Here is a 25,680-nt window from a genome sequence, read left to right on the forward strand (position 1 = left end):
AAGTAGCTTTTTAATTAATGCAAATTTTTAGTGGGATATATGTTTACATAAAAGGTAAGCAGGCCTGGCCTTCTGTGTACGGGATGAGTAAATAACTAAAAGCTTTATCCATTTAATTTAGAGACTTAATTCCATTTTCCTTTTATCTCCATCCTCCATTCTTCAAACCTTACTCTCTTTAAAGTGTGTATCATCCAGGGAATGGTCGCTTTACTTAAAAACATTTAACTTAAGTAATTAATTAAATAATAATGTAACTATCTTTCGGGTGGTGCTCCAGGCACCTCCCCCGAGGTCTGCAGTGTGAAGTGCTGAAGAGCCTTTCTCTCAGGTAGCTGAGAGTCTAGTGATTGGAGGGAGGGCAAAGCACATCCATTACAATACAGAGGAAGAGTGAAAAGGGCATGCATCTGGACCGTTAAATACTGAGCCTGTTTGGAAAGAGGGAACAAAACCAAGATAGCTGCCAAAACACTGTTAGCTGTCACAAACTGTTTCCATAAAAACTCCTTTGAACAGATAAATATACTCTCAAAGGATGGGGCAGGTAGAAGAGGACATAGGAGAAATAAATGGTGACAGAAGGAGACTTGGCTTGGGGTGATGAACACACAATGCAGTGTGCAGATGCTGAATTATAGTACTGTATACGTGAAACATAACTTTATTAGCCAGTGTCATCCCAATAGCTCCAATAAAAATAAAATAGACAAATATAGATAAATACTCTCAATGGGATGAAGCTCTAGAACCCCCCAAAAATATAGCAAAAACAACCCCATCCCCTAAAACTAATCCAGACTCATCAACTCTACAGTCTAATTCCTGACACCATGATTAATTCAAAAGACTTGTCCCCTGAGTGTGGCCTTCAATCCTGCCCCTTTCGGAGGTTCTTCTTTCGCATAAACCCTATTTCCAGCTACATATGGAAAGTTCTTTTTAGGTTTATAGTGCCGACTCGAGACAAATGCAACTCTTTACAAAATGGCCTTTAAGGTATTTACTTTCCCAATCAATGTATTTTTATTATGGCTTACGTTGTTTTCCAGGCTCCAGAGCTACAAAACCCGAGGTCACATTAAGTTGACTCTTCCTTCTTTGGAGAGGCAGAAGGAAGAGATATCTTTGGATATCTCTGATTCCCTAGCTGGTAGCTCCAGGACTATGCCCACCTATGCCCACATCATTCAGTATCTCTGGATTTTTATTTTTCCCCTCTCTAACGTGGGAGCATTACATCATTTTGATGGTAGGAACATGCCATACTCATCGTGTCTCTCTCTGTAACATTTCCTGTAAGAATTATACATGCCAGCCCCCTACCACCTGCCCCTCACTTTCTCCCCAGACCACACTTCACACCACCTCACATATCTTTCATGGTCCAGTGTGTGTCCCTCCCTGGGGTCAGGAAGCTTTAGTAGTGACTTACTATCTGAGCATAATTGCCATTGGCCCTTCCTTTGGGAGACCCGCCGAGGGAGACTTTCTTTGGAGTTCTCCTCACATATGCTCTTGGCTGCTTTTTGCAGTTATTTATACATGTCAGTGGGGTGGTTTCATGGGTCTGCGACTTGTGCAATTGCTCAGAGCTCCGTGCTCAGAAGGGCCATGAACTTGGTTTAAGGTTCTGCTGTTGCAGTCTTGAAATTCTTAATTCTGAACTAGAGTCACATATCTTCATTTTGCATTGGGCCTACAAATTATGTAGCCTGCCCTGCGTTGTAACCTTAGCATTTACTCTGAGTTGTATAGTGGTAAGAGCTTTACGGGAGTCATTGCCATTATAGACAGATTCTAGGCACCCTGAATCTCCCTGGGTCCAATGTCACATCAGAATCAAGGGCCCTTATTTTCAAGCATTAAAGTAAAGATTTTTTAACCACTATTAAACATGCTCAATTTTAACATGCTGTTCTTCTATCTTCTACAAAGCGATGATTCTGTTATCTTACTTGAGCCTTGCTGCAGTAGTGCCATGGAGTAAGTCTATGAAATGTTTGGTGAGACTTACATTGAAAAATGCAATTAGAGGCTTAGACTTAAGAAATCTGATACTGCAGATCCTTTTGATATTGACAGTATTGTCCCTTATCTGAAAACCCCATAAGAGAAATTGCTTTCAACTCTCCATGCTCCGGGAGAGATTTGTGTCACCTGACCCATTAGTGTGTTGTTGTTATTGACCACAGAAGTGGAGTAATTGATTGTGTTTCTATTGTAGCTTTGCTTGTCTGAAAGTTGAGAGTCAAGTTTGCAGATGAAATTGTGTTTTCACTTTATCTTGGTTTTGATGTTTTCTATGCTTTTCCATATTTGTCCATATTTTTGTTTTATTATACAGATTATTTTGTTTTATTATATATGTTATACAGGTATGTATTATTTTTATATTTATTGTATGTACTGTTTTATATCTCATTTTATTTACATGCCTGTCACATAAGTGCTCAATAAATATTTGATGAGTTAGGCAGCATTCCATGATTTAATGCATTCCCAAAAGTACAAGTGTGTCAAATATTGAAAGACAGATGACAAATGTGTAATGATAGATAGTTATGTCCTCTTTAAACTACAAAATATAAAGTCTTAAGTTATATTTTGTCTTTTTGAGTTAATTTTTGACCATGTGATATCAGCATTTATAAAAGCCCTTTGTTCATTTCCATTTCAATGGAACATTTTTAACCAGCTTCAGACATCAGATCAAGACTGAAGAACCACCACTCCCCCTCATTTCCATCTTTGTACTTTGCATCAATTGCAATAAATGTGCAATATGCACCCTTCCATCACTTTCATAATATTTTTGGGTTTTTTTATACTTCCTTCCTTAAAAACATGTAAACAAAAGCAACACCTACCACATTGCTCCTCTGACAGACCCCAGAAATTGAACCGTTGACTGGTATGCAGGCCCTAGATGCTATGCAAAGGCTGAATGTCAATCATAGAAAGCTGTGTAATGGCGACTATACATATCCTTTGGAAGTAGGGTTCTGTTGAGTTTGAGAAGCTCTTTTCAAATAATAAATTTAAGAAAAAGCATCATATAAAATACAAGTTCCTCCCCCGTGCCCTCTTTGCCTTCCTCCTGTAAATTACTCTTGCACTCACTTCTCTGAATCCTGTGGTTCGTTGAGTATTCGGTTTCTCTTCCTCTGCTTTATCCTGGTCCAGCTGAGTTTCATCAACCAGGGCAGGGCCAAAATTTTCTTATTACTTAATGTAGCTTACCACTGGGCATAGTGTTAGGTGCATGACTGGCTTACTTTTTTAATTTCCTTTTTTCTCATTAGGGGGATAAACTTGATGTGGAGATGTGATTATTGCAGATATGGTAACCTGTATAGACAATGGTGTGTGTGTGTTGTGCGAGGAAGTCGTTGAAAGGCAGGTCTGACTGTACTGCTCTAACACTTTGTAAATAGTGAGGCATCTATATGTCCTAATAGTGTTAGTTGAATGTAGTGAGGAGCTGGTTCATTTCCTAAGTTTCTGAATATCTGCTCAAAAAACTTACTTTTATAATCAAGAAACTGGGATATGAGATTAACAAAAAATTCTTTGTGTTTTCAGAATTCAGAGAATTCACACCATTTTAATCCAAGGAAGCTATCAAAAGGAGCTGATCAAGCTGCTGTATTGTACTCAAAACAGCTTAGAAAATATTAGAAATGTTTATATCTGTAGGGTTTTTCATTGCTGTGTGGATAACAAATGGTATCTAATAATGTTCCTGAAGAATTAACCGACAAATTTCATTTATAGCAGGAAGCAAGTGAAGAAGACATTAGCATTCAGCATACATAGAACATAAAGTACAGGGATCTTCAATTCCTAGGTGAACAAAGATGGAAGCAACATGTTGAATATGGCATTGTTTTTAGAAAACAATTTCAGTATCACATTATTAAGTTCATACATAGGTGCAGAGTTTCTGCCCAATTCTCTGGGCCCCACCAGACTACAATGCATTTTTAAGTAACATATGCATATGTATTTGTATATACACACACAGACAGTATTTTGCTGTGTATAATGCACACCCATGGTTTAGTGCTAATTCCCATGTATAATTTGTGTTATACATGGGAATTAGTAATACCCATGTATATTGTGCATCCTTATTTTTCCCTCAAAAATTTGGGCAAAAAAGTATGCACATTATACAAAGCAAAATATATGCTATGAAAAGAGAGTTGGTTTGGAAAAGGTCAGCTAAGATGAGGTGTCCTCCCCATTCATTGAGATAACTTAATTATCTCTCTCTCTATATAATATATAATATAGATATATATTGGTAGAAAGAGTCTCCTATTTGAAAATAAGTTTAATAATTTCTGATTAAGCATATCTGAGAAATACTTCCACATTCATATTTAATGCATCTCTAAGAGGATTTCATGCCTGTTCTCCCAGTGTAAGGTTCTATTCCACAGGATTTGTACCAGAGATAATAATAGGATTAGTTTGCATTGTATTTTAAAAATTCATCAAAGCATTTTCACATCGGTTTTCTCCTTTGATCCTTTCTACAGCCCTGTAAGATGGGTTAAGTGCGTGTTCTAATCCCTTCTGACAAAAGAGGAAATTGAGGTGCTGAGGGGTTAGGTGATTTGTTACAGGGCATGCTGTAAGTAAGTAACAGACTTAGAAGTCATGTACTGTGCCTCCCAGATTTAGTGCTTTTGAGCATAATGCAGAGTTATGTACCCCTAGATCCAGGTGCAAAGCAAAATCCAACAAGGAGTCCTGTAAAATACTAATGCTGGAATCCCATACCTGGAGACTCCAATTCAGATCAGATGCAAAGCCCAACAAATCTATTTTTAATAGAACACATATGTGACTTTGAGTCTTGTTAACCAACGTGGTTGGGAATTCACTCATCCATTTTTCCCATGTTGTTCCCTGTGAATTTTACCTTCATGTATTTTGCCTGTTTTCTTAATGTGTTATTCGAGTGTTTCAAATTTATTAGTCATTCCTCAGTGGGTTCTTGGAGTCAGCTTTATTGTTGTTTCCTTATTCTGACATAGAAAAAAACAACTCTAGTCCAAATTTTAAAAAGTTCAAAAATTGAAACAGCTATTTCATTTCTTACAAATTAAAATCCATTTCTTGAAGATAATTTGTAAATGGATAATAAATATAGGAAATGGTATGGCTCATAAATACAGATGAAAGAAAGGTGCTATTTTTTACTCTAAATTTTATAAAAGGTAGAAAAATTGTATGTGATATTTGTGAGAATGAAGGAAAATGGACACTTTTATATACTGTTCGGAAGGTGAGTTATGGGTACAGTGTCTTTGGTGGTCGAGACTGGCACTATTTCTCAAAAGTAAAAATGTACGTTCTCTTTGATCTAGTAGTAGTACCTCTCAACTACACATAAATTTGTGCAACAAGGATGTTTAAGAATATACATTGCAACATTGTTTGTAATAGAAATAAATGGAGGAAATCTAAATACCTCTTCCTAGGCAACTAGTTAAATAAATTATGGTACACTCATAAAAGGAATTACGCATTCATGAAAAATAATAATACTTATATGTTTGTATGGAATGATCTTTAAGGGCTGTCAAATCTTAGTTAAAAGTAAAAATTGTATATATTATGTTCCCATTTGAGTGCAAAAATGTATATAAAGGTATATAATGTTATCTATGTCTCTGCTTGTGTGGGCAGAGACCATAAGGATAAAGAAGTTGTTAACTGTCATGCATTTTGGAAGGGAAACTGGAAGTTTGAGATGGAAAGAAAATTAAATTAACTTTATATACTTTGTACCACTTAAGTATCTTGCAGTGTGTATTTTTTAATAATACTCAGTAGACTATTAAAAATAATTTTGATGCTTAAAATAATTTGCAAATAAAATGAACTGTGAGTGGTAAAAGAAATCTCTCCCATTTCCCTTAGGTAGCACTTTCATTATGGTTTCAATCATATACAGCTGATATAACCTATTTACATTTTTAAGAAATATTACAGGTTTTTTATGACAATTCTATCATTTCTATTTGAAAACTAATTATAAGTTTGGGAAACATCATTTAGCAATTTCAGTCCATAACTCTCTAGTCGATCCATATCAGCCAGGAGATTCTGACTGAGGAATAGTGTTTTCAAAATCAGAGACTGTCAGACAGTAAAGGGCCTCAGGTATTATTTGGAGATGGAGAAAATTGAGACCATGTAGATTTGTTTCTCCTATATCAGTACATTGCCTCACATGGCAAAACTTAGGATTAAGTTAAAGTAAAAATTAATACCAATCAATATAGTGAGAGTCAGAGAACGTGAATTGTTCAAACCAGCTTTAGGATAGGTGTCTGTCCACCCATGGCTAAGTCTCCTTTCCTCCCTGGGTTCAAGTTCTTACAACTTTACAATGATTGGTTGAAGCCAGTGAAACTGTTTGCACCTGTTCCACATTCCATTTTAATTGAAAACGATTTAAAATATTCACGCACTAACTAGGGACCCACTCTATATAGACTTGTAAGCATCCCAGTTGTTGAAAATTTCTCAATCTATGTAAATGTTCCCATCCTTCAAAGTCAAGCCATGTTAAATCAAATTAACATTTGCTTAGACAGTTACCCTGAAAAGAGTATTTTAGTAGTTCTTATAAACACTTTGCTGCCTGAAGGATTCACACCTTTGCCTTATAGTTCAGACACAGTTTACGTTCATGTGAATTTTCCTTCCTTTGGTTTATCTCACAAATTGTCCACATCACAGTATGTTCTTGTTTTCTTTCATTGTTTAGCACGGCTTATTCCACAGCCAGAGTCTAAATTTTCTGTTTACCATTGCATGAACTTCATTAGCTCCTGTGATTTTAACAATAGATTAAGAATAATAGTGAGTGAAAAGAGATATTTCAGACTGAGAGAAGCTTTTGAGATTGCAATTCAGATCTACTATTGAATTTTCAGTTGCCAGAAAATTGTAGTTCAGGGAGGATGCAACAGGCAAATCTCATACAACAGTGTCTCCAGGTTGAGACACTGGTACATCATGGAAGTGATTCTGTCCTCTGCAGAGATAGAAGAGGATGGAGGAATGTGCAGAATGCAGAAATAGACCATGACCCCTCTGTTTATGCACCTCAAGGAGACAAATCTAAGAATTCCTGAACATATAAATGGGTCTGTGATTATCTATGCTAATAAGTTTCTTCGTTCACAAGAATAATCAATAGTCTAATTTGTTTTCATATTTTTGAGGAGAAACTTAGTTCTTATAGTTTTTTAAAGATTTTATTTATTTAATTTTAGAGAGGGGGAGGGGAACAAGAAAGAGAGGGAGACAAATATCAATGTGTGGTTGCCTCTTGTGTGCCCCCTACCAGGGACTTGTCCCACAGGTCAGGAGTGTGCCCTGGCTGGAAATCGAACTGCTGACCCTTTGGTTTGCAGCCTGCACTCAATCCACTGAGCTATACCAGTGGACAGTTCTTATAGGTTTTAATATGTGGAGTTTATAAATTTAGATTCCTCTTCCTAAAATTAATTCATTAAATAGAAAACTATCAAAAGTATATATGATATATATAATTGCCAACATTACACTAGTACATCTGTTATTTGACATATATCACCAAATCTCTTGAATCTTCTATGATTAAAGCTCAATACTTTCAGCAATTTAAAACATTGTTTTCATAATGGTATATTTAGACCTCTTACTGCTTTTCTGTATGCAAAGCCTACAAATATAATTTTAGAAAATTTTAACCTAAACTCTTAGTCTTAAAACTTGTCTGCTTCTGACCTGTTACTTTACTGGCGTTACATGGTGGCTTCACTTTCTTCAGCTGAATCCCAGTTTTGCTCTTCGCCTGCAGGCGGAGTTCACAGCCATGCGGGAGCAGTACATGCGAGGCGGGGAGGGATTCATAGTCTGCTACTCCGTCACCGACCGCCAATCATTCCAGGAGGCTGCCAAGTTTAAAGAGCTCATTTTTCAGGTCCGTCACACCTATGAAATTCCCCTGGTGCTGGTGGGTAACAAAATTGACCTGGAACAATTCCGCCAGGTGAGTGCCAATTTTATCTGTTAGCTTCTGTCTTTTCCTCCAAGGACATGTAGTACCAAGTATGGCTGCTCTCCAAGGTTCATATGGAGAATTCCAAGAAGTGACGCACATGTTTTTTCTAAGAAGTCTTTGAGGTCCTGTGGTATTTTGTGTTAGCCACCACAGTATGTCCATGCCACATGCAACTTTACAGTGCCCTTACCACTCCCCAATCAGGAGGCAGAGTCTGTTTCTCCCATCCTCTTGGATCTGGGCTGGTCCTGTGATTTATTCTGAGCAGTAGAGAGTAGTGTAACTTCTAAGGTGAAGCCTTAAGAGTGAAATAGGTTCTGCCTTTGGCACTTGAAAGATCTGCTCTTAGGATCCAGCCACTATGTAAGGGAGACCAAGCCAGCCATTGAAGAGAGCCATGTGTACAAAGCTACATACAGTCTCACAACTGTCCCTGTGAAGGCACCACACATGTGGGCAAAGCTAGTCGGCATGTTCCAGTACCAACCTCTATCTAACTATACACTCATAAGGTACCCAGACCAATCCACATGGAACAGAAAAACCTCCCAGTTGAGCCTTGTCTGGATTTCTGATGCACAGAATCCTGGGCAAAGAACATGGAATTGTTTAATAAACCCTTTTGCTAAGGTAAGAATCTTTGCTACAGCAATTAGTTTTCTTCTATGTTAAATGTTTTATATATTTAGATTTTTCTATCTAATACATTTTAAGTTTTCTTAAAGTGAAAAATTCTCATATGGAGCCAATGTGTATGAATTTTTGCTTAACACAGATATATTCCTATGATTTTTGTGCAATGCATTTCATGCAAAATCAATGATGACTTGTGTATTTTACTTGGAAGCCTAAGCATCTTAAAGAGGTGGCTGTTTTTTAGGAGCTATAATATTTGTCCCCTCTGCATCTGTTCTTCTGTCTTTATTGTTTATCTTTCTCCAAAGCAATTTTTAGTGTAATATGATTGCATTACTATGACATAGAAATTCAAGCTTTTCTCACTAGCTAAATATGAATCTATTCTCAGACGCCTGCCAGAGAGAAAGCAGAGAGGTGTACATCTAGTGCTGGAAACTTCAGATGCTCCTCTGGAGAGTGGGCGTGCTTCACTGTTTCTTCAGCACTTCTGGGAGTGGCATGAGGGAGCACCCTGAGATAGAAGTGTCCCATCAGCCATGACAGGACCACCATTATTGCACTTCCCAGAATTCCTAGAGAATATAAGCCTTTGATTGTATGTCAGCCAAAAGAGCTATAAGTGAATGATAAAGCAGGTGAATTTGAGAACATAGAATCTTCAGGCAAAAGGTAATCAGATTCTCTCTAGACTGATCTTCATGATTCCAACACTGGCTGGCATGGACTTTTGCCTCCCTCCCCTGGCCCTGCTCCTGCTTTCCTGGGCTCAGGAGCGGTCCTCTTCATGTCCCAAAGGGATATCCAACAGCACCTCTGTCTTCAGCTGGAACTGGGTTTTATCAGTGATATGAATTGCCTGTATCACAAATATCCCCAAAACAAGTACCCATAACAACATTAAGCTGAGTAATTTTGCAGATTTGACAGACTTCCCTTTAGATAAAAGCAAGTAAACAAGATAGTCACAGAAGGTGCAATAACCATGAAAACCCAAATTACAATCTTTTAAAAAATGTTCATGTACCCAAGTCTCTGATAATGAAGTGTTGTTACGCGAATTTGGCTTCTGGCTATGGTGTTTGTAATGGAAATAATTTTTCTTGTAATTGCAGACTGGTTTTCATTTTCAAAATGCTTTCAATTCACACTTTATTTTAATCCTAGAACTGCCCTGTATAGTTTTAAGACAAGCATCTGATCGATGATATTTGAGAAGTGGATATATTGATAGGAATTGACTTTAAGAAACTATTGCTGTTTGTAACATAATTAAGACTGCAACCCAGATAATGTGTACTTTTTTTTATTATATCAGTATTTAAAGGTTAGGTCTCTCATTTTTGTTTTTGTTTTTTCATCTAAAAACAAAAAACAAAGATGCTGACACTTCCATTATCTATAGCTCAAAGGCAGTTTGTGAAGATTCATTCTGAGAGTAACAAGGTTAAACTCTCAAAAGGCTGGAGGACGTCATGCTGGTGCTTTGGTTTAGTGCTGGGAGACAGAGAAGTGGGGCCCTCATTCAGCAGCTCTTCTTCCTCCTCAATCTACATTGAAAGAGGTTGGAAGTAAGCTACTCTTTACCATGTTTGCTTGGTAGAGTAGGTAGGGGCTGCTTTCTTAGTGCATTTTGGTGAATCCTTGGTCCTTTCTACCAGTAAAAGTAAATGCATTTTTAGTGCCTGCTATTTTTACCATTATTTGCTAATTTGAGCTAAAGTATTGAAGGGACACAATAGTCATGTTGATACTGATGATGTTGATGATGCACTTTGTATTTGAAAAACTCTGTGCCGGGCACTTACCACACATAATTGCATTTATTCTTCACCATAGCACATGCACAGCCTCCTGTATGGTACCTTTATCAACCGACTCCTCAATATACCCAGTGACTTGGTCAAGACCACGCAGCTAGTTAGAGTTGAGAGGCATTGCCCAGGGTGTTCCGATTTGAAAGGCTCACTATGTTACACTGGTGGCTTACGAACCATTGTTATTTTTCATAAATTAGTTTCAATTTTACCAGCTTTAGAATCTTAGCATGTTCCTCAGAGAATGGGACATAAGCAATTGCATTTTGTTGGCAAGTTGAAGCAGGAAGGATTAGAATGATAACTCTGGATGTGGAATGGGGAACTCCAAGACCTGGACAAGCCAGTAATAGCCAGAAGTTAGGAGGAAGAATGTGAGGAAAAGTAAGAGTTAAAGACATGAGGTTCAATACTAGTGAAAAGCACTGTTCTAATCAGGTAAACAATGAATGAGTCCAGAGTCCATCCAGACTATTGTAATGTCTTTTTTTGAAGTCCCAGGCAACATGAGGACCTTGAGCTTCCATGGTCTTTGTCCCTACTTATCATGTCTTCTGCAGTCACACTGGGGAGTGGAAGGGCTAATTCCGGTTTTCGTTTTTGCAAAACCCTGACCAACTGTGCAAGTGAAAATGGTGCTATGAGTGGAATGAGTTCCAGGGATTTGAGGGGTAGATTAGCGAGGTTTTATATCAGGCGCAGACTGCAAACTGTTTTATCCTGAAGATAGACCATGACAAACCACTCAGTGCTGACAGTCTAATTGCAGCTTAATACTCAGCTTGAAGCCTTGAAAGTCTGCTTTCCACAGCCTGATTAACTCTTCGAATGCTGACTTAGGATTGTGAAAGACCCTTTGTGTATTCTTCAGTGAGATAGCTAAGGAAAATATTCGGTTACTGTATTGCAAGGGGCATGTGGAAGCTGTGCAGATTAAGAATCACTATATTAAGAAAAATTACATCTATTTAGACTTATATCAAGCATCTACTTATCTTTGCAGAGAGGTGGTATCTTGGCAAGGTAAATGAATGAGTAAGCCAGTCTTTGTCCTCAAGGACTTTTCCATTCTCAGAAGAGATCTACACATGTGAAGTACACAGAAAACCGTATTAAACAATAAAACTAAATGTTGAACAATAGGGCATCATGCATTACATGCAATTCTCATTGAGAATTAGAAATGAAAATGTAGGCAATACTTTTGAGTAATGAAGATTCCAAATGGAGAAGCATCCTGACCAGGTAGGAAGGATCAGTGAATGATGATAGTGCTTTTAGGAAGGACCAGCAAAAGTAAATCTAAGAATAGGAAATGAATTGTGGGGCTGTGAGTGGGCACAAGGCATGAATGCCGGGGTCAGGGGGAGGCCAGGGACAAGACCAGCCTGCCCAGTATACATGCATCAAGCATCCTCAGAGTAATTGCATAGACAGGCCAGCCTTGAAGGCACAATCAAACACAAAACATCAATAGGTACAGGAATGTGTTGGATATACTGTAATACAACGATTAATTGTAAATACTAATCAAATTTAGAAAAGTAGCACATCAGTCATATTTCATCATCAGTACATTAGATAACCCATATAAACACATTTTCCAAATGATGAGTGTTTATTTTTTTTATGGGAAAATAAAGGTTTGGTAATTTACCCAATATTTTGGGGATAAACAATCAAATGTCAATTATGCAGCCTTATTTTTTTCTTTTCATAAGATTTTTATATGCTATTTCATTTCATTTAAAATGCAAAGGTATTCCAATTAAGATGGAAAACAAAGCGAAATGCAGCTTAGAGATTTATGTAATTTATCTAAAGTGATGGGTTGTGGAACTAGAATCTGAATCCAAATCAGTTTTCTGACACTTTTTTTGCTAACATTTTTCATTTGATATAATTACCAGATATTTGCTAATTGTTCAATGGGTAGCAGGTATTCTTTTAGAAATCTGGTTGTTGGGGGAGAACGTGACATAAAATCTCTATCTGGAAGAACGTGAAATTATAGCAGAAGAAACAGATAATGAACAATCTGTGTGTGTATCCCAACTGCACACTGCAAAAACTGGGTCTATGAATAACACATATAAATGCATACATACATTCATAATATGTATGTGTAATATATACAGACACACATATGTGTGAAGAGAAATTATTTCAAACATCTGAGCATGTTGTGGCATGAATATAATTTTATATCAGGCTGGCTGTTCGGGTAAGGCAACAACGGAAGCCGAAAACCAGTTAGGAGCCTTGGTCTTCGGGATGAGGAATGGTGGTAGCTTGGGTGAAAGCAACAGCACTAACTATTCAGGTTCCATAATTATGCAGTCCATGGCTAGATCACAGGTGACAAAATGACACTGCGATGTGGAGACCTTTCATGTAGGGACAAAATCTGCTATACCACTCAGTGGTACCTGGGTCGTCATTGCATCATCGCACAATACAGTGGGCGTCTATGATGGACTTCTCAAGACATAGTTAAGAAATATATTTAGCAAAATATATTTTAGAAAGTGATGAAGTATATGGTCAAAAGAATCAGATAGTCCTGAGTCTGAATCTTTAATGAGACAATTTCTGTATCTTTGTACAAATCAGTGACAGATGCAAGATGTACACCCAATTTTTCCTTCAAAGAAGCACTTCCTGTCCAGCACAGAGCTAGCCGGTCTCGTCAGTAGGCATTTCCAGCTGTCAGATGCTTCAGGGCCACCCTCAGGTGCAGAATCCCCATGACTTAGGTCAGTGATTTCAACCTGTTTCATCTCACGGCTCACATAAACTAATTACTAAAATTCTGTGTCACACCAAGAAATATTTTATATTTTTGTCAATCTGACAAAACAATAGGTATAATTTTTACTCAGTCACCCCAGATGGCTATTGTTGTGTTAGCTGTTATTTTTTTATCTGACAGTCAAAGGAAAAAGAGAGCCTTTGACTACATAGTCAGGTATTGCATGTTTTAAATCTTCTTGCAGCCCACTGGTTGAAAATTGGTGCCTTAAGTCATACCCTTCCTGGGGAAAGCCATTTTCATAGAGATGTGGGCACGAATGTCCACCATTGCAGCCCAGTGTACAACACTGTGACAGGCTTTGGTGTAAGGGCTTTGCAAAATCAATTTTGAAATTATTTTTCTAATTTCCAGCTATAAAATGTATAATAGCAATTCTGAAGTGACTGAATTCTGAACAGCAGAATTTTGAATAAATCAGTGCTTTTTTTTCTTTCATTAGTTCATGAACTTAACAAAACTAAATAGGTGGAGGCAGATGAGAAACTCGTAAATTATTGGCCATTCCAGAAGAGGTATGCTAATTTTTCCATGTATGGTCAAACTCATCTTAGATGACAACTGTGGTTGTCAAAGTATGTTCTCCCAAACTGGAAGTATTCATCTCACCTGGAAACCTTGTTGGAAACAAATTCTCAGGCCCCATCCTCATTCTACTAAATTTGAAACCCAGGGGGGTAGGACATACCCTCTATTTTAACAAATCCCTTGATTCTGAAGCAGGTCTAAAAATATTACAGATTAAATTCAGTTCTCCAGGAAAATGTCATAAAAATCGAAATTTCACTGTGTATGAGTATATTGTGCACCTACAACTGAAAAGCCTTCCACCTGGCAGCTCGGTGTCCATGGGAACAGAGGTTGTGTTTATTCCTTTTGCACTGACATTGTAATTGCTCGCTTCCCTTCCTTATTTAAATGGCGTTACACTGAACTGTGTTTTTTAGGAATCGCTGACCACATTTATAAAATTGACAAGTTAGTGAAAGCTTATTTCTTGTTTATTTCTATAAGCTTGTTTCTTTTTCTTTCTTTTTTTTTTCTTTTTAAGGAAAAAGAGGATAGAAAAGCTATACAGGGATTGACACACCAGTTGAAAATTGCTGCTCTAAACTGATCTTTTATAATATTGCAAACAAATCACTTAAATGAGCCTCCCAAAAGGAAACATATACCAAGTGTGTGAAGTTTTAAATTTTTATTGTCCTATCCAAGATTTCAGCTCTCCGTGCACTTTCCTATGGATCCTGGCCTGGTCTAACTCTGATATTTGTAAGAATCTGTCTCAGCTCTCAGTCAGGCTCTGAATGTAATAGTCAGTGTGTGTGAATGTATGTGTACAGTTATATGTATGGGTATAGGTATCTTAGAGACCAAGGCAATTCTGCAAACCCGAAAGAATGATACCTATAGATTGAATTTCAAGTGCGTAGAAAGAGGAGTACTTGCTGTTCGTACACTGGAAATTTTTCAACTTCATTGAACAACATGTTTTAGGAAATATATAATCTATTTTTCCCTTAAATGTTTTATTTTTTAAGTAATTATAGGGGGTCAGGAAATTGCAAACAAATTTGTAGAAAAGATCATGTGCTCTTTTCTTAGCATCCCCAGTGTTTATATTGTACACAATTATGGAATAATATCAAGAACAAGACATTGACATTGGTTTAATCCATAGTAGTTATTACATTTTACCAGTTATACACATACTCATTTTTGTGTATGTGTATAAAATAAAATTCAGCACTGGCTGGTGTATCTCAGTGGATTGAACATGGGCTGCGAACCAAAGCATCACAGGTTCAATTCCCATTCAGGGCATATGCCTGGGTTGCAGGCCATGGACCCCAGCAACCTCACATTGATGTTTCTCTCTCTCTCTCTCTCTCTCTTTCTCCCTCCCATTCCTCTCTAACAATAAATAAATAAAGTCTTTTAAAAAATTAAAAAACATAGATGCACAATATTTTAAAATAAATAAATAAATAAATAAAATTTCATGCAATTCTGTCCCATACATAACCCCCACCACAATCAGGACTGTGTGCCATTGCTAAGGCTCTCTGCTATTACTCTTCAGAGCCAGTTCATTCCCTACCCACCCCAGCGCCTAGACTCTAGCGACCACTGGTCCATCAGTCCATGCTCTATCTCTACAGTTATTTTACTTCTTGAGGTACATATATGGAATGACCTAATATGTATCCTTCAGAGATTGACTTTTTAAATTCAGCATTATATTCTGAGGTATAGCCAAGTTTTTGTGTATACAAATAATGTGTTCCCTTTCTTAACTGCATAGCATTCCGTTTGGCTGTAATGTGGGTTGCTTATCCATTCATCCTTTAAAGACATTGAGGTAGTTGCTAGTTTGGGGTTATCATGAATGAAGCTGCTGTGCACATTCAAATACAAGTTTCTTCATGAACACGAGCTCATGGAGGTAAATGCCCAAGGGTGGAATTGATGGGTCTTATGATAAATCCATTTTTAGTCTTGAAAGGAAATGTCGAAGTATTTTTCAGAGTAGCTGTAGGATTTTACATTCTCACCCCTGCTGGCTTTAGAGGTTATCATTATTTTTCACTTTAGACATTCTGTTAGACATCTAGTGATGCCTCATTGTGGTTTTAATTTGCATTTTCTCCAGTGATTAGTGATCTTTTCACGTGTTTCTTTGCCACCTATGCAGCCTATTCAGTGAAATGTCTGTGTGCGTCCTTTGACCATTTTTAATTGGTTTTTAATAGTGTGTGTTGAGAGTTCCTCATACATTCTAGATTCAAGGTCTCATCAGACATGTGACTTGTAATCATTTTCTCCCAGTCTGTTATTAACCTTTTTGTTTCTTTAATAGAATATTTTGTACAGTAAAATTATTTTTATTTTGATGAGATAATTTTTTTTTATAGATCATCATTTTGTTGTCACATTGGAGAACACCACTTAATCCTAGGTCCAGGAGACTCTTCCCCATTTTCTTTTCTAGAAGTTTTGTTTTACATTTAAGTGCATGATGCATTTCAGATTTTTTTGTATATAATGTTTTTTTTTAAATGATGTTTAATTGCTCTAGCACCACTTATTGAAAAATTTGACCCTTCTGTATTAAAATGCTTCTTTGACTTTTGTTAAAGTTAATTGGATATAGGAGTATTCGTATGGATTTATGTCTGTTTTTCCTATTATATTCCATTGATTTATGTACCTGTCCCTCTGCCAGTACCAAACTGACTCGATTACTACATCTATAATAAGCCCTAACATTAAGAATTCCATTTTTAGCCCTGGCTGGTGTGGCTCAGCAGATTGAGTGCTGGCCTGCAAACCAGAGGATCACTGGTTTGATTCCCAGTCAGCGCACGTGCCTGGGTTGCTGGCCAGGTCCCCAGTAGGGGGCTTACAAGAGGAAACCACACATTGATGTTTCTTTCTCTCTCCCTTCCCCTCTCTAAAAATAAATAAACAAATAACATCTTTTTTAAAACGAATTCCATTATTTTTAAAAAATTTATTTCACCTAGTTTAGTGTCTTCCCTTTGCATATGAATTTTATAACTTTCTCCACAAACTCAAGATTTTTTATAGAAATTTACTAAATCTATCAGTTAATTTTTGATGAATTAATATCTTTGCTATGTTGAGTTTTCCAACCCATAAATATAATATACCCATCCACATATTTTTTGATATCTTCATCAGCACTTTACAATTTTCATCATGCAGATACTATAAGTGTAAGATTCATGCCAAAGTATGATACTTAATTTGGAATGATTTCAAATGGTATTGTTTTATTTCTGTTTTCAAATATTCTTTGTCAGTATATTGAAATGCAACTGATTTTTGTGATTAGTATGGTATCCTAAAACCTCACTGAATTTACTAGTTCTCAGAGTATTTCATAGTTCTTGGGGTTTTCTATGTAAACAACCTTGCCATTTGCAAACAGAGACAGTTTTATTTCTTCCTTTTGAGACTATATGCTTTTCTTTCCCTTTCTTGCCATATTGCAGTGGCAAGAACTTCCAGGTCCATGTAACACAGTATAAGGAGCACAAACATCCTTCCATTGAATTCTGTCTTAGAGGGAAAGCAGGTAGTTTTTCACCATTACAACTTTAGCTGCAGAGTTTTTGTAGGTGCTATAAAATTAAGATTGATGATTTGTTCATGTTTTCTTATACCTTTATTAGTTTCTAACATATATAAGATGATTTTGTTAAGAGCATATGAGTATGTGATTGTTGAATTTTTCACATTAAATTTTCTATTTTTATGTCCTTTATCTTGTTTTACTGCTTTATATCTCCTATTACTATGCCTTTTTAAGTAATCTTCTCTATTCCTTTATCTTCTCTATCATCTTTTAAATTATCTTGGAAATAGCATTTAAAAATTTTTAAATTTTAAATGTAATTGTAAAGGCTCATTTAAAGACAATATTAATAGTTTGCATAGACTGAGGTTTATTTAATTTTTTATGGTATTTTTCTTTGTTTCTCTCAATGCATTCCTGTTTTTACTTAACAATTCTTTCTCCTTTTTTTTATCCCTCACATTGTTTGGAAATTATAGCTTACATTTCTATTTTATTCAATATTTCACAAACAATTGTTTTTTATTTTGTCATGAGTTGAAACTATAGACGTTCTTATTACCTTGTCAAACAAAGCATTAGCATACTCCAATCACCTTACAAATTTTCCCACTGCCATCTTCCGTTTAATTGTTATTTAGAATCCTACTCCTATGTTTTAAAATTTTGAAATAATGACTATGTCAGAGTATCTATAAATTATCATGAAGTACATAACAATAAAATGCACATCAATAAACTCTACATTCAACTTAAGAATCAAACCATTAATAAAATTGAAGCTCCCTATGGGCTTCTCTGTAATTGCCCTTCCCTGCTGTTCCCTTCTAAGTTTATATTTACATTCACAATAATTTGCTTTAATTTAGACTGACTACATGTCTGCACTAATCGTAGTTATGACACATTTATGCACATTTTATAGGTAAGTAAACATAAAGACCAGTGGTTCTTAAGGGTCCCTTTACATTCTTAAAATTATTAAATGCCGCCCCCTCAGGGAGCTTCTGTTTATCTGAGCCAGATCTATTGATATTTGTCATATTAAAATTAAAACAGAACTTATAAATTTACTGTTATTTATAAGTCATTTAAATGAACAATAGTAAACTAATTACAAATGAGTATCAACAACGGTTTTTTAAATGAAAACAACTTATCCCCCCAAATTAATTACAGTAAACTGATTGCACATGAACATTGACAACAGGTTTTTTTTTTAAGTGAAAACCTATAGTCCCCACCCCCAGTTAGTGACATTGGTTTATGTGTTTGCAAGTCTCCTTAATGTCTGGCCTAAAAGAAGACAGCTGGATTCCCATTTCTGCTTCTTTAGTCAATCTGCAGTTAAACCTGCTCTGGTTAGAGTATATGAATAAAATTCAAGCTCAGAAAAGTGAAGATATTTTTGTAGCTCTTCCAGATAGTTGTGGGTATTCTCCTTTGACAATACAGGAAAATTCAAGGAGGGAATTTTCTTAAAAATTAGTTGCCGTGTGGATTTCACAGCCATGTACAGTACTCTTACCTTAAAATTCATTGGTTAATGATTTGCATTTTTAATGCACCTTTTGCCAAAACATGCTGGGTTTTGTAACATCATGCATTGAGCTTTTGGAAAATATTCACCAACTTATATAGATCTTTCAAATGGTTGCATGTTTGAGTATACAATATGCAAACATCAGATTTATTAATTTTTCTGTCAATATTATTTGAAAAGTGTTTTAGTAGTGGGAAGTTGTTAAACTCATGATAGAGGACACAAGTTTTCCAAAATTCTAATTTTTGTTTGAAAGTCCAAATATTATTAATTGCCACAAATACTGTCCATGGTTCTCCTTGAAATGAAAGTTCCATTTCCTTAATTGTCAAAAGAATGTATGCCTCTTCCTCAAGTCTGACAACTATGGTTTATCTTTTAATTATTCTTTCAAGCCAAAAGAGCATTCCATGAAAACATAGCCAGTTCAGCTCATAACTCAAACAATCGTGTCCAGGTTTTAACTCGAGACAGCCATTGTGCATTAACTCGAGCAGCCAAAGTGCTTTATTCATACCTCTCATTTTGTTATGCAAACTGTTAAAAAGATGAACTCAAGGGCCAATATGTAATGACATTAATAATGTTCACTGCTTCATTAAGTTTATTCTTAAAGTAAAATGCCATTCTTGATAATGTGAGAGGGTGGCAGCAAAGAAGAACACAATAGTGTTAGTTCGCTTTGGTGCCACTGCCTTGGTTCGTGCCAACACCAGCTGTTTTACCCGATATTGTTTGTGCAGCACGGATACAGCCTCCAGCACAGTGAACAAGGCAAGTAAAATGTTAACAGTGTATGCAAGTAGTTTTGTTTGACCTCACAGATCTGCTGAGAAAGTCTTCGGAATGCCCAGAGTTGCATTTTCTATTTTTGGATCATTGTTAAAGATACACTCTCCTTACTGACTATGTGATTCCATCCCTTGCTACCTTTGGTGTGATTTAGTTTCATTTCTTCCCTTTTACTTAACTCTCCGACTTCTCTCTTCCCTGTCCAACCCCTCTGCCTCACCTTACAAAGCAGAGTCACTGCTATCCCTACATACTTGTTATTGAAATACAATCCACATTAATAAAATATTTTATCCTTTTAAGGAAGCCTGTGGTAGAAGTGTAAGGCAGGGAGATGATGCCATGGTATTAGATCTGGCCGATACCATCAGAGGAAACTTTCACTGAAAGTATTTGCCAGGAGTGCTTTTTTAGCTTTTTTTTTTTTTTTCTTACTGAAAACTACTACTGCATGATGAGACCATGCATTGCTAACCTGGCCCATCCTAAAACTAATTTGTATCTGGGGATTAGCTTAACTTCAATAGGGGCTTGTGTCTGCCTCTGTCTTGGCATGGACTGACCTTGACTCATTTAAATCTTGACTTGAAGGTAGGTGCTGTGAAAAATCCCAGAAATACCATTTTAACTTTAAAACTCATTAAGTGACTGTATGGTGCATGCCACATATGAGGTATTATAATGATATCTTAGACTTAAGAGAAGCAAAAATTTCCCCTAAATTATAAAGCATTAAATTGTATGGACTAAAAAGTACTTCATTAAAAATAAATTACCTTAAGTATCTTGATTAAGATACTGCATTAATTAAGACAGTATATGTTCTATAAGTAGTAATTGATTATTAAATATTGCTGGGATTTAGTTACTAATTTATTTAATTAGTCTGACTGTTTCATGAATTGTTTTGAAATTGTGTAGTTTTATATTTATTGGTCTAACGTGCTCAATTTAATATGTGTGGGCAAAAATAGGTTTACAGTTCTGAGTACATGAAACAGTTTATTCTTATATTATTATTTATTAATTATTGTATTCTCCATATGGACAACTATAAGCCTACTTTTGCCCACCCCTGTATGTAGGATTACATGTAATGCAATATAGAGGAAGTGTGTACTATTACTAAGAATTTTTAAAGTGTAAACTGTGTTAAATGATGCCACATATTTCATATTTGAATGACTTAAAGACAGTAATCTAGATGTACTAAGAGAGTGCAGACTCTGAGATGATGACTTTTTTGGATGTATACCTGTAAGAGGGATTGCTGGATCATATGGTAGTCTATTTTTAATATCTTGAGGATCCTCCATATTCCCCACAGTGAGTGTGCCAGTTGCTATTTCTACCAAAAGCGTCCCCATGTCCCTTTTCTCCACATCCTTAGCAGCATTTGTCATACCTCATCTTTTCGAGAATATGCTTTCAACAGATGTGCTGTGATATCTCACTGTGGTTTTGATTTGCGTTTTCCTGATGATGAGTCATGGGTACATTTTCAAGTAATTAATGGCCATTTCTACGCTTGTTTGTAAAAATGTCTACTCTGGTCTTTTGCCCATTTTTAAGTTGGGTTACTTGTTTGTTTTTTTCTTTTGCTATTAATAGGTATGTTTGGGATTAACCCCTTGTTGGTTATGTGGTTTGTAAGCCTTTTCATTTTGTTGACAGTGTCTGTTGCTAGAGAGCTTTTTTATTTTGATATAGTCCTAGTTGTTTAGTTTTGCTTTTATTGATTTTATTTTTGGGGTCAAATCTATTGTAAAAAATAATGACCAAGACCATTGTCAAGAAGTTTACTTGTTTACTCCTGACCTTTTTCTGTAGTTATGGTTTTAGGTCTTATATTCAGCTCTTTGATCTGTTTGAAATGACTCTTTTGTGTGATGTACCATAGAGATTCATTCTTACTCCTTTGAGTTGCGTTTTTCCCAGTGCCATTTATTAAAGACACTTCCCTTTTTCCATTGTATCTCCTTGGATTTTTTGTTGAAAATTAATGCACCAGAAGCACCTTCTTACAAATGATTCACAAAAACACTTCTAAAAAGCTAAAACAGTATCAGCCAATCTAAAGACTGTCTTTGATTGCCTTACACTGTATGTACCCACCCCCTTCCCCACTATTTAGTTCCCATCCCAGAAAAAAACATTTATCAGTTTGTTGTGTTCCTTTTTGTGCTTTCCTAAGTACACATTGCTATGCAAATCTACCTTGTGACTAAGAAATCCCTTTATGTCAGTTAATAGAGATCTCAGACTTTGCAATTGATAGCCAGCAGTGAGACTTACTCAAAGTCAATAGCACTCCTAAGCTAATGCAACTCTTTAGTGAACATCCTGGATGAGAATCCAGGTTTCTTGAATTTTAGGTTTGAGCTCTTCACCTGTCCTACATTATTCAGTCAGAACAGTCTAATCTCATCATCCCAGAGTAGCTTTTTTACTTTGGTGTTATAAACAGTGTTACTTTAATGGTGAACTCTGCTCAGATGTCTTTCTGTCCCCAAATGATTCAAATTTGGAAACTGACAGATGTAATTATATTTTTGATGAGAATTCAACTAGAATTCCTAAGTTTATAATGTAGAGGAAAACGTTCCATTTTGAGGAAATTAGGGTTCAACAGCAAGAAATCTAAAGTACCTGTTTATTGTACTTAATTTCAGAAAATAGGGAAAAGTTTTAATCAATGTGAAGTCTTTAAGTGGTAACCATTGCAAACAATGCAAAGGACATAATGGAGGGTCTGAATATTCTGAAATAAGGTAACATAGTTACGGCTGAAAAAAGAATCTCTAAAACCATCAAGACTGAGGTGTGGTAAAAAGGTTTAAGAGACATTTCCCATTCATATCCTATATCTGATTGCATGCGATTAAAATGCCAAAGCTTAATTCCCCATCACAAAACTCTGCCCATTTCCTCATTGAGGATAAGAGGGAAGCTCTCTCACTTCATCCCTCTACTTATACTTGAAGCTTCTCTTCTCAGAGTGGAATATTCATAACCGGAGAATAGACTGAACAAACCACCTGCATTTGTTGTCATGCTAGCTATCTGGAGTGGTGAAATCAAAAGTTAATCCTTTGCTATAAAACTTCTTCTTTTTACAGAGCAGTTTTGATTAGTGCCTGAACATTTTCATATAAAATTGCCTTCTAAAAACTGTTCACAACTGCCTCTTTGTACAGAAAACTCTCACCTTCCAATAAGTGTGATTGCCTTATCATACAGTATCATTTGTTCCACATAAAACACTGTAATTTTATATAAATAGATTATAATTGCAAATTATCTTAATTTTTACTGTACAAAGCTGCCTATCTTATTTCCTCTGTAGAGTTGATTTCATAGCCCATTATTTATCAGTTTCAGAAATAGACCAAGATGTATTTCATTTATTATCACAATTCAGCTCATATGCTGATTGAACTACTATTTTAGCAGTATTTTCAAAACATGTTTACTTTAGACGTGTTTCTGCTAATAACCGTACTGTTCTTAACTTACTACTTCAGGAAGCAGTGAAATTCTCTCATGACATTTTATGCCACTTACATCTTGGATAAGTTTTTCTTCACTGGAGATTGAAACCTTTACATGTGTCTTGCTGATGATTAGGTTCCCGTAGGTTTTCTGTTGATTTCTGCTGGAATTTGGCGCCCCCAAAACTCATAGTCTATGACATCAATGCCTTTTGACAGAGAATATTTTTATCTGCTTTGACTGTGGCAATGCCTCTTGTTTTCCCCATTTTCATGTCTTTGACACCACAGGGAACCTAGGGATGTGATAGGAGTGACACGCAGCTGCCAGAGCCTGGCTAAGCTGTGAGTTTTACTGAATGCCCTCACCTTATGACATAGACAAAGAGCTCTAATCAGGCTGGCTGTCCTGAGCACAGCTCACAATCTCTCAGTAAATGAGTCACTAAAATTTGATCGTTTTGATGCAAAGATTTCTTAAAGAGATTAATCCTGCTGTTCATTCACATTTCAGTGACAATTGTTTTAATCTGAGCTAAAAACACTTTTATAACTATTAGAGAGCAAAAAAAGATCAAAGAGGAATAAAAATTAAAGAAAGTTGTACCAGCCCATGATAGAATAAAGACAATAGGTTTTTCTATCTTTGACTCCTCCTCTCTCTCTTCCATCTTTGTTACAGATATTTGGAAATTCCTTACTAGCAATAACACACAAACCCATTTCAAAGGTACTATTTCATTTCTAATATGGTTCATTTCTTAATATTACCAAGTCCATGTTTTTACAATCAGAGTTAGATTTAAAGGTCACGGTGAAAATCTGAGGTCTCTGAAATGCCTTGGACTTTGGATTTTAGGTAGATATAGAAAAATTCAATAAAGTCTGCTGTGCTATAGTAATATTTTTTTGTCTTAAATCCTAATGGAACTTACTGTAGTGAGCAGAGTTAATCAGTGTTAGTTACCACACTTGAACAAACCCAACCCAGACCACTTTGAGAATGGACCACCCAGAGAACAGCCAGCACATTTCAGTATACAAACTTATTCCCGGGCAAAGCAGAATAAGTTAGATAATATTCTTTGTAAGACAAAAGGATTGCAGGTAATTTTATTTAGTCATTTTTATATCTAGGAAAAATATTATTAGTCTCCTAATAAGCATTTTATCACCAATGCATATTTCATATCCATAATTCTAGTTGCTTTATTTTCCAAACAGCTTTGGTGTTTTCTCCAGTTGCATTTTCAGATGTGTTTTTTTTTATATATTTGATACAACTCCAGACTCTGGACAGTTAAGGTTCAGGCAGCACAGTGGCAGATTATATTTAACATGAGCAAGACCATTTTGGAATGCAGATCTCAGCTTCTTTAGCTGGATTATTTCTCTGGAGCAGCAAGGTATTCTGAGAACAGAGATTTTCTTTTTAAATAGCTTAAGAATATGTATAATTCAATGGACTCCAATTAAGCTAGTATTAAAATATATTAATTTGTGTGTTAGTTTAATCATCATTAGTCCATTCCTGGCCTAGATTTTATAGAAAAAGTGTTCACTTGAGCTGGGAAAATGTGGCCTTCACATATGAAAGTGTTTTTAACAATGCAGGGTGGAATATATAGCAGTTCCCCTTATCTGCGGGGGATATGTTCTGAGACCCCCATTGGATGCCTGAAACTGCAAGTAGGACTAAACCCCATCTTATAGGCACATACCTTTTCACTGGAAAGACGCACTTAACAGCTCCTATTTTAGTGTGCCCAAACCACCAGCATTGCTGGTCTTGAACTTTATTAGTTCAATAAGGTTACCTTCATACAAGCACCACCTGACCATAACATTCAATCTGATAACTGAGTTAGCTGCCAAGTGACTAATGGGTGGTTAGTGGAAACAGCATGGATACATTGGGAAAAGGGGTAATTCACATCCAGGAGGGTTGGAGTAGGAGGACACAAGATTTTATCATGCTACTCAGAAGAGCATGCAATTTAAAACTTACAAGTTTTTTTCTTTCCTGAATTTCCCATTTCATATTTTCTGATCCTGGTTGACCTGGCTTACTAAAACCATGGAAAACGAAACTGCAGGTAGGTGGGAGTACTGTATACTAAGGTCAGGATTAGTACTCCATGTGAGACGTGCTCTACAGCTCAGAAGAGAAAACTCAAAAATAGTGTAGACTGGAGAGGCAGCAGGAACTTTGGCAGGAAGTAACACTGATCTGGGTTGTCAGCACAGGACAGGTTTGCTGTTTTTAACAGATTTCCGTGTTTAGAGCAGTTCTAGATTCCCAGCAAAACGGAGCATAAGATACAGAGTTCCCACATAACCTCCTGCCTCACAGACACAGCCTCCACCCCAGTATCCCCCACCAGCGTGGTACATTTGTCAAAGTCAATGAATC

General features: G+C 36.3%; 1 protein-coding gene across 1 annotated transcript in view; it reads left to right on the top strand.

The window, feature by feature from the left end:
- The window catches only part of RIT2 (Ras like without CAAX 2), a 288,645-nt gene that overhangs the window by 138,783 nt on the left and 124,182 nt on the right, over nt 1–25,680 (top strand). Inside the window, exon 4 of the mRNA XM_028524669.2 lies at nt 7,871–8,062. Coding sequence (XP_028380470.1) covers nt 7,871–8,062 — 192 coding nt within the window. The remainder of the gene's footprint in view (nt 1–7,870; nt 8,063–25,680) is intronic.

The sequence above is a fragment of the Phyllostomus discolor genome, chromosome 9 (assembly GCF_004126475.2).
Source record: "Phyllostomus discolor isolate MPI-MPIP mPhyDis1 chromosome 9, mPhyDis1.pri.v3, whole genome shotgun sequence".
In the NCBI taxonomy this organism is placed as follows: domain Eukaryota; kingdom Metazoa; phylum Chordata; class Mammalia; order Chiroptera; family Phyllostomidae; genus Phyllostomus; species Phyllostomus discolor.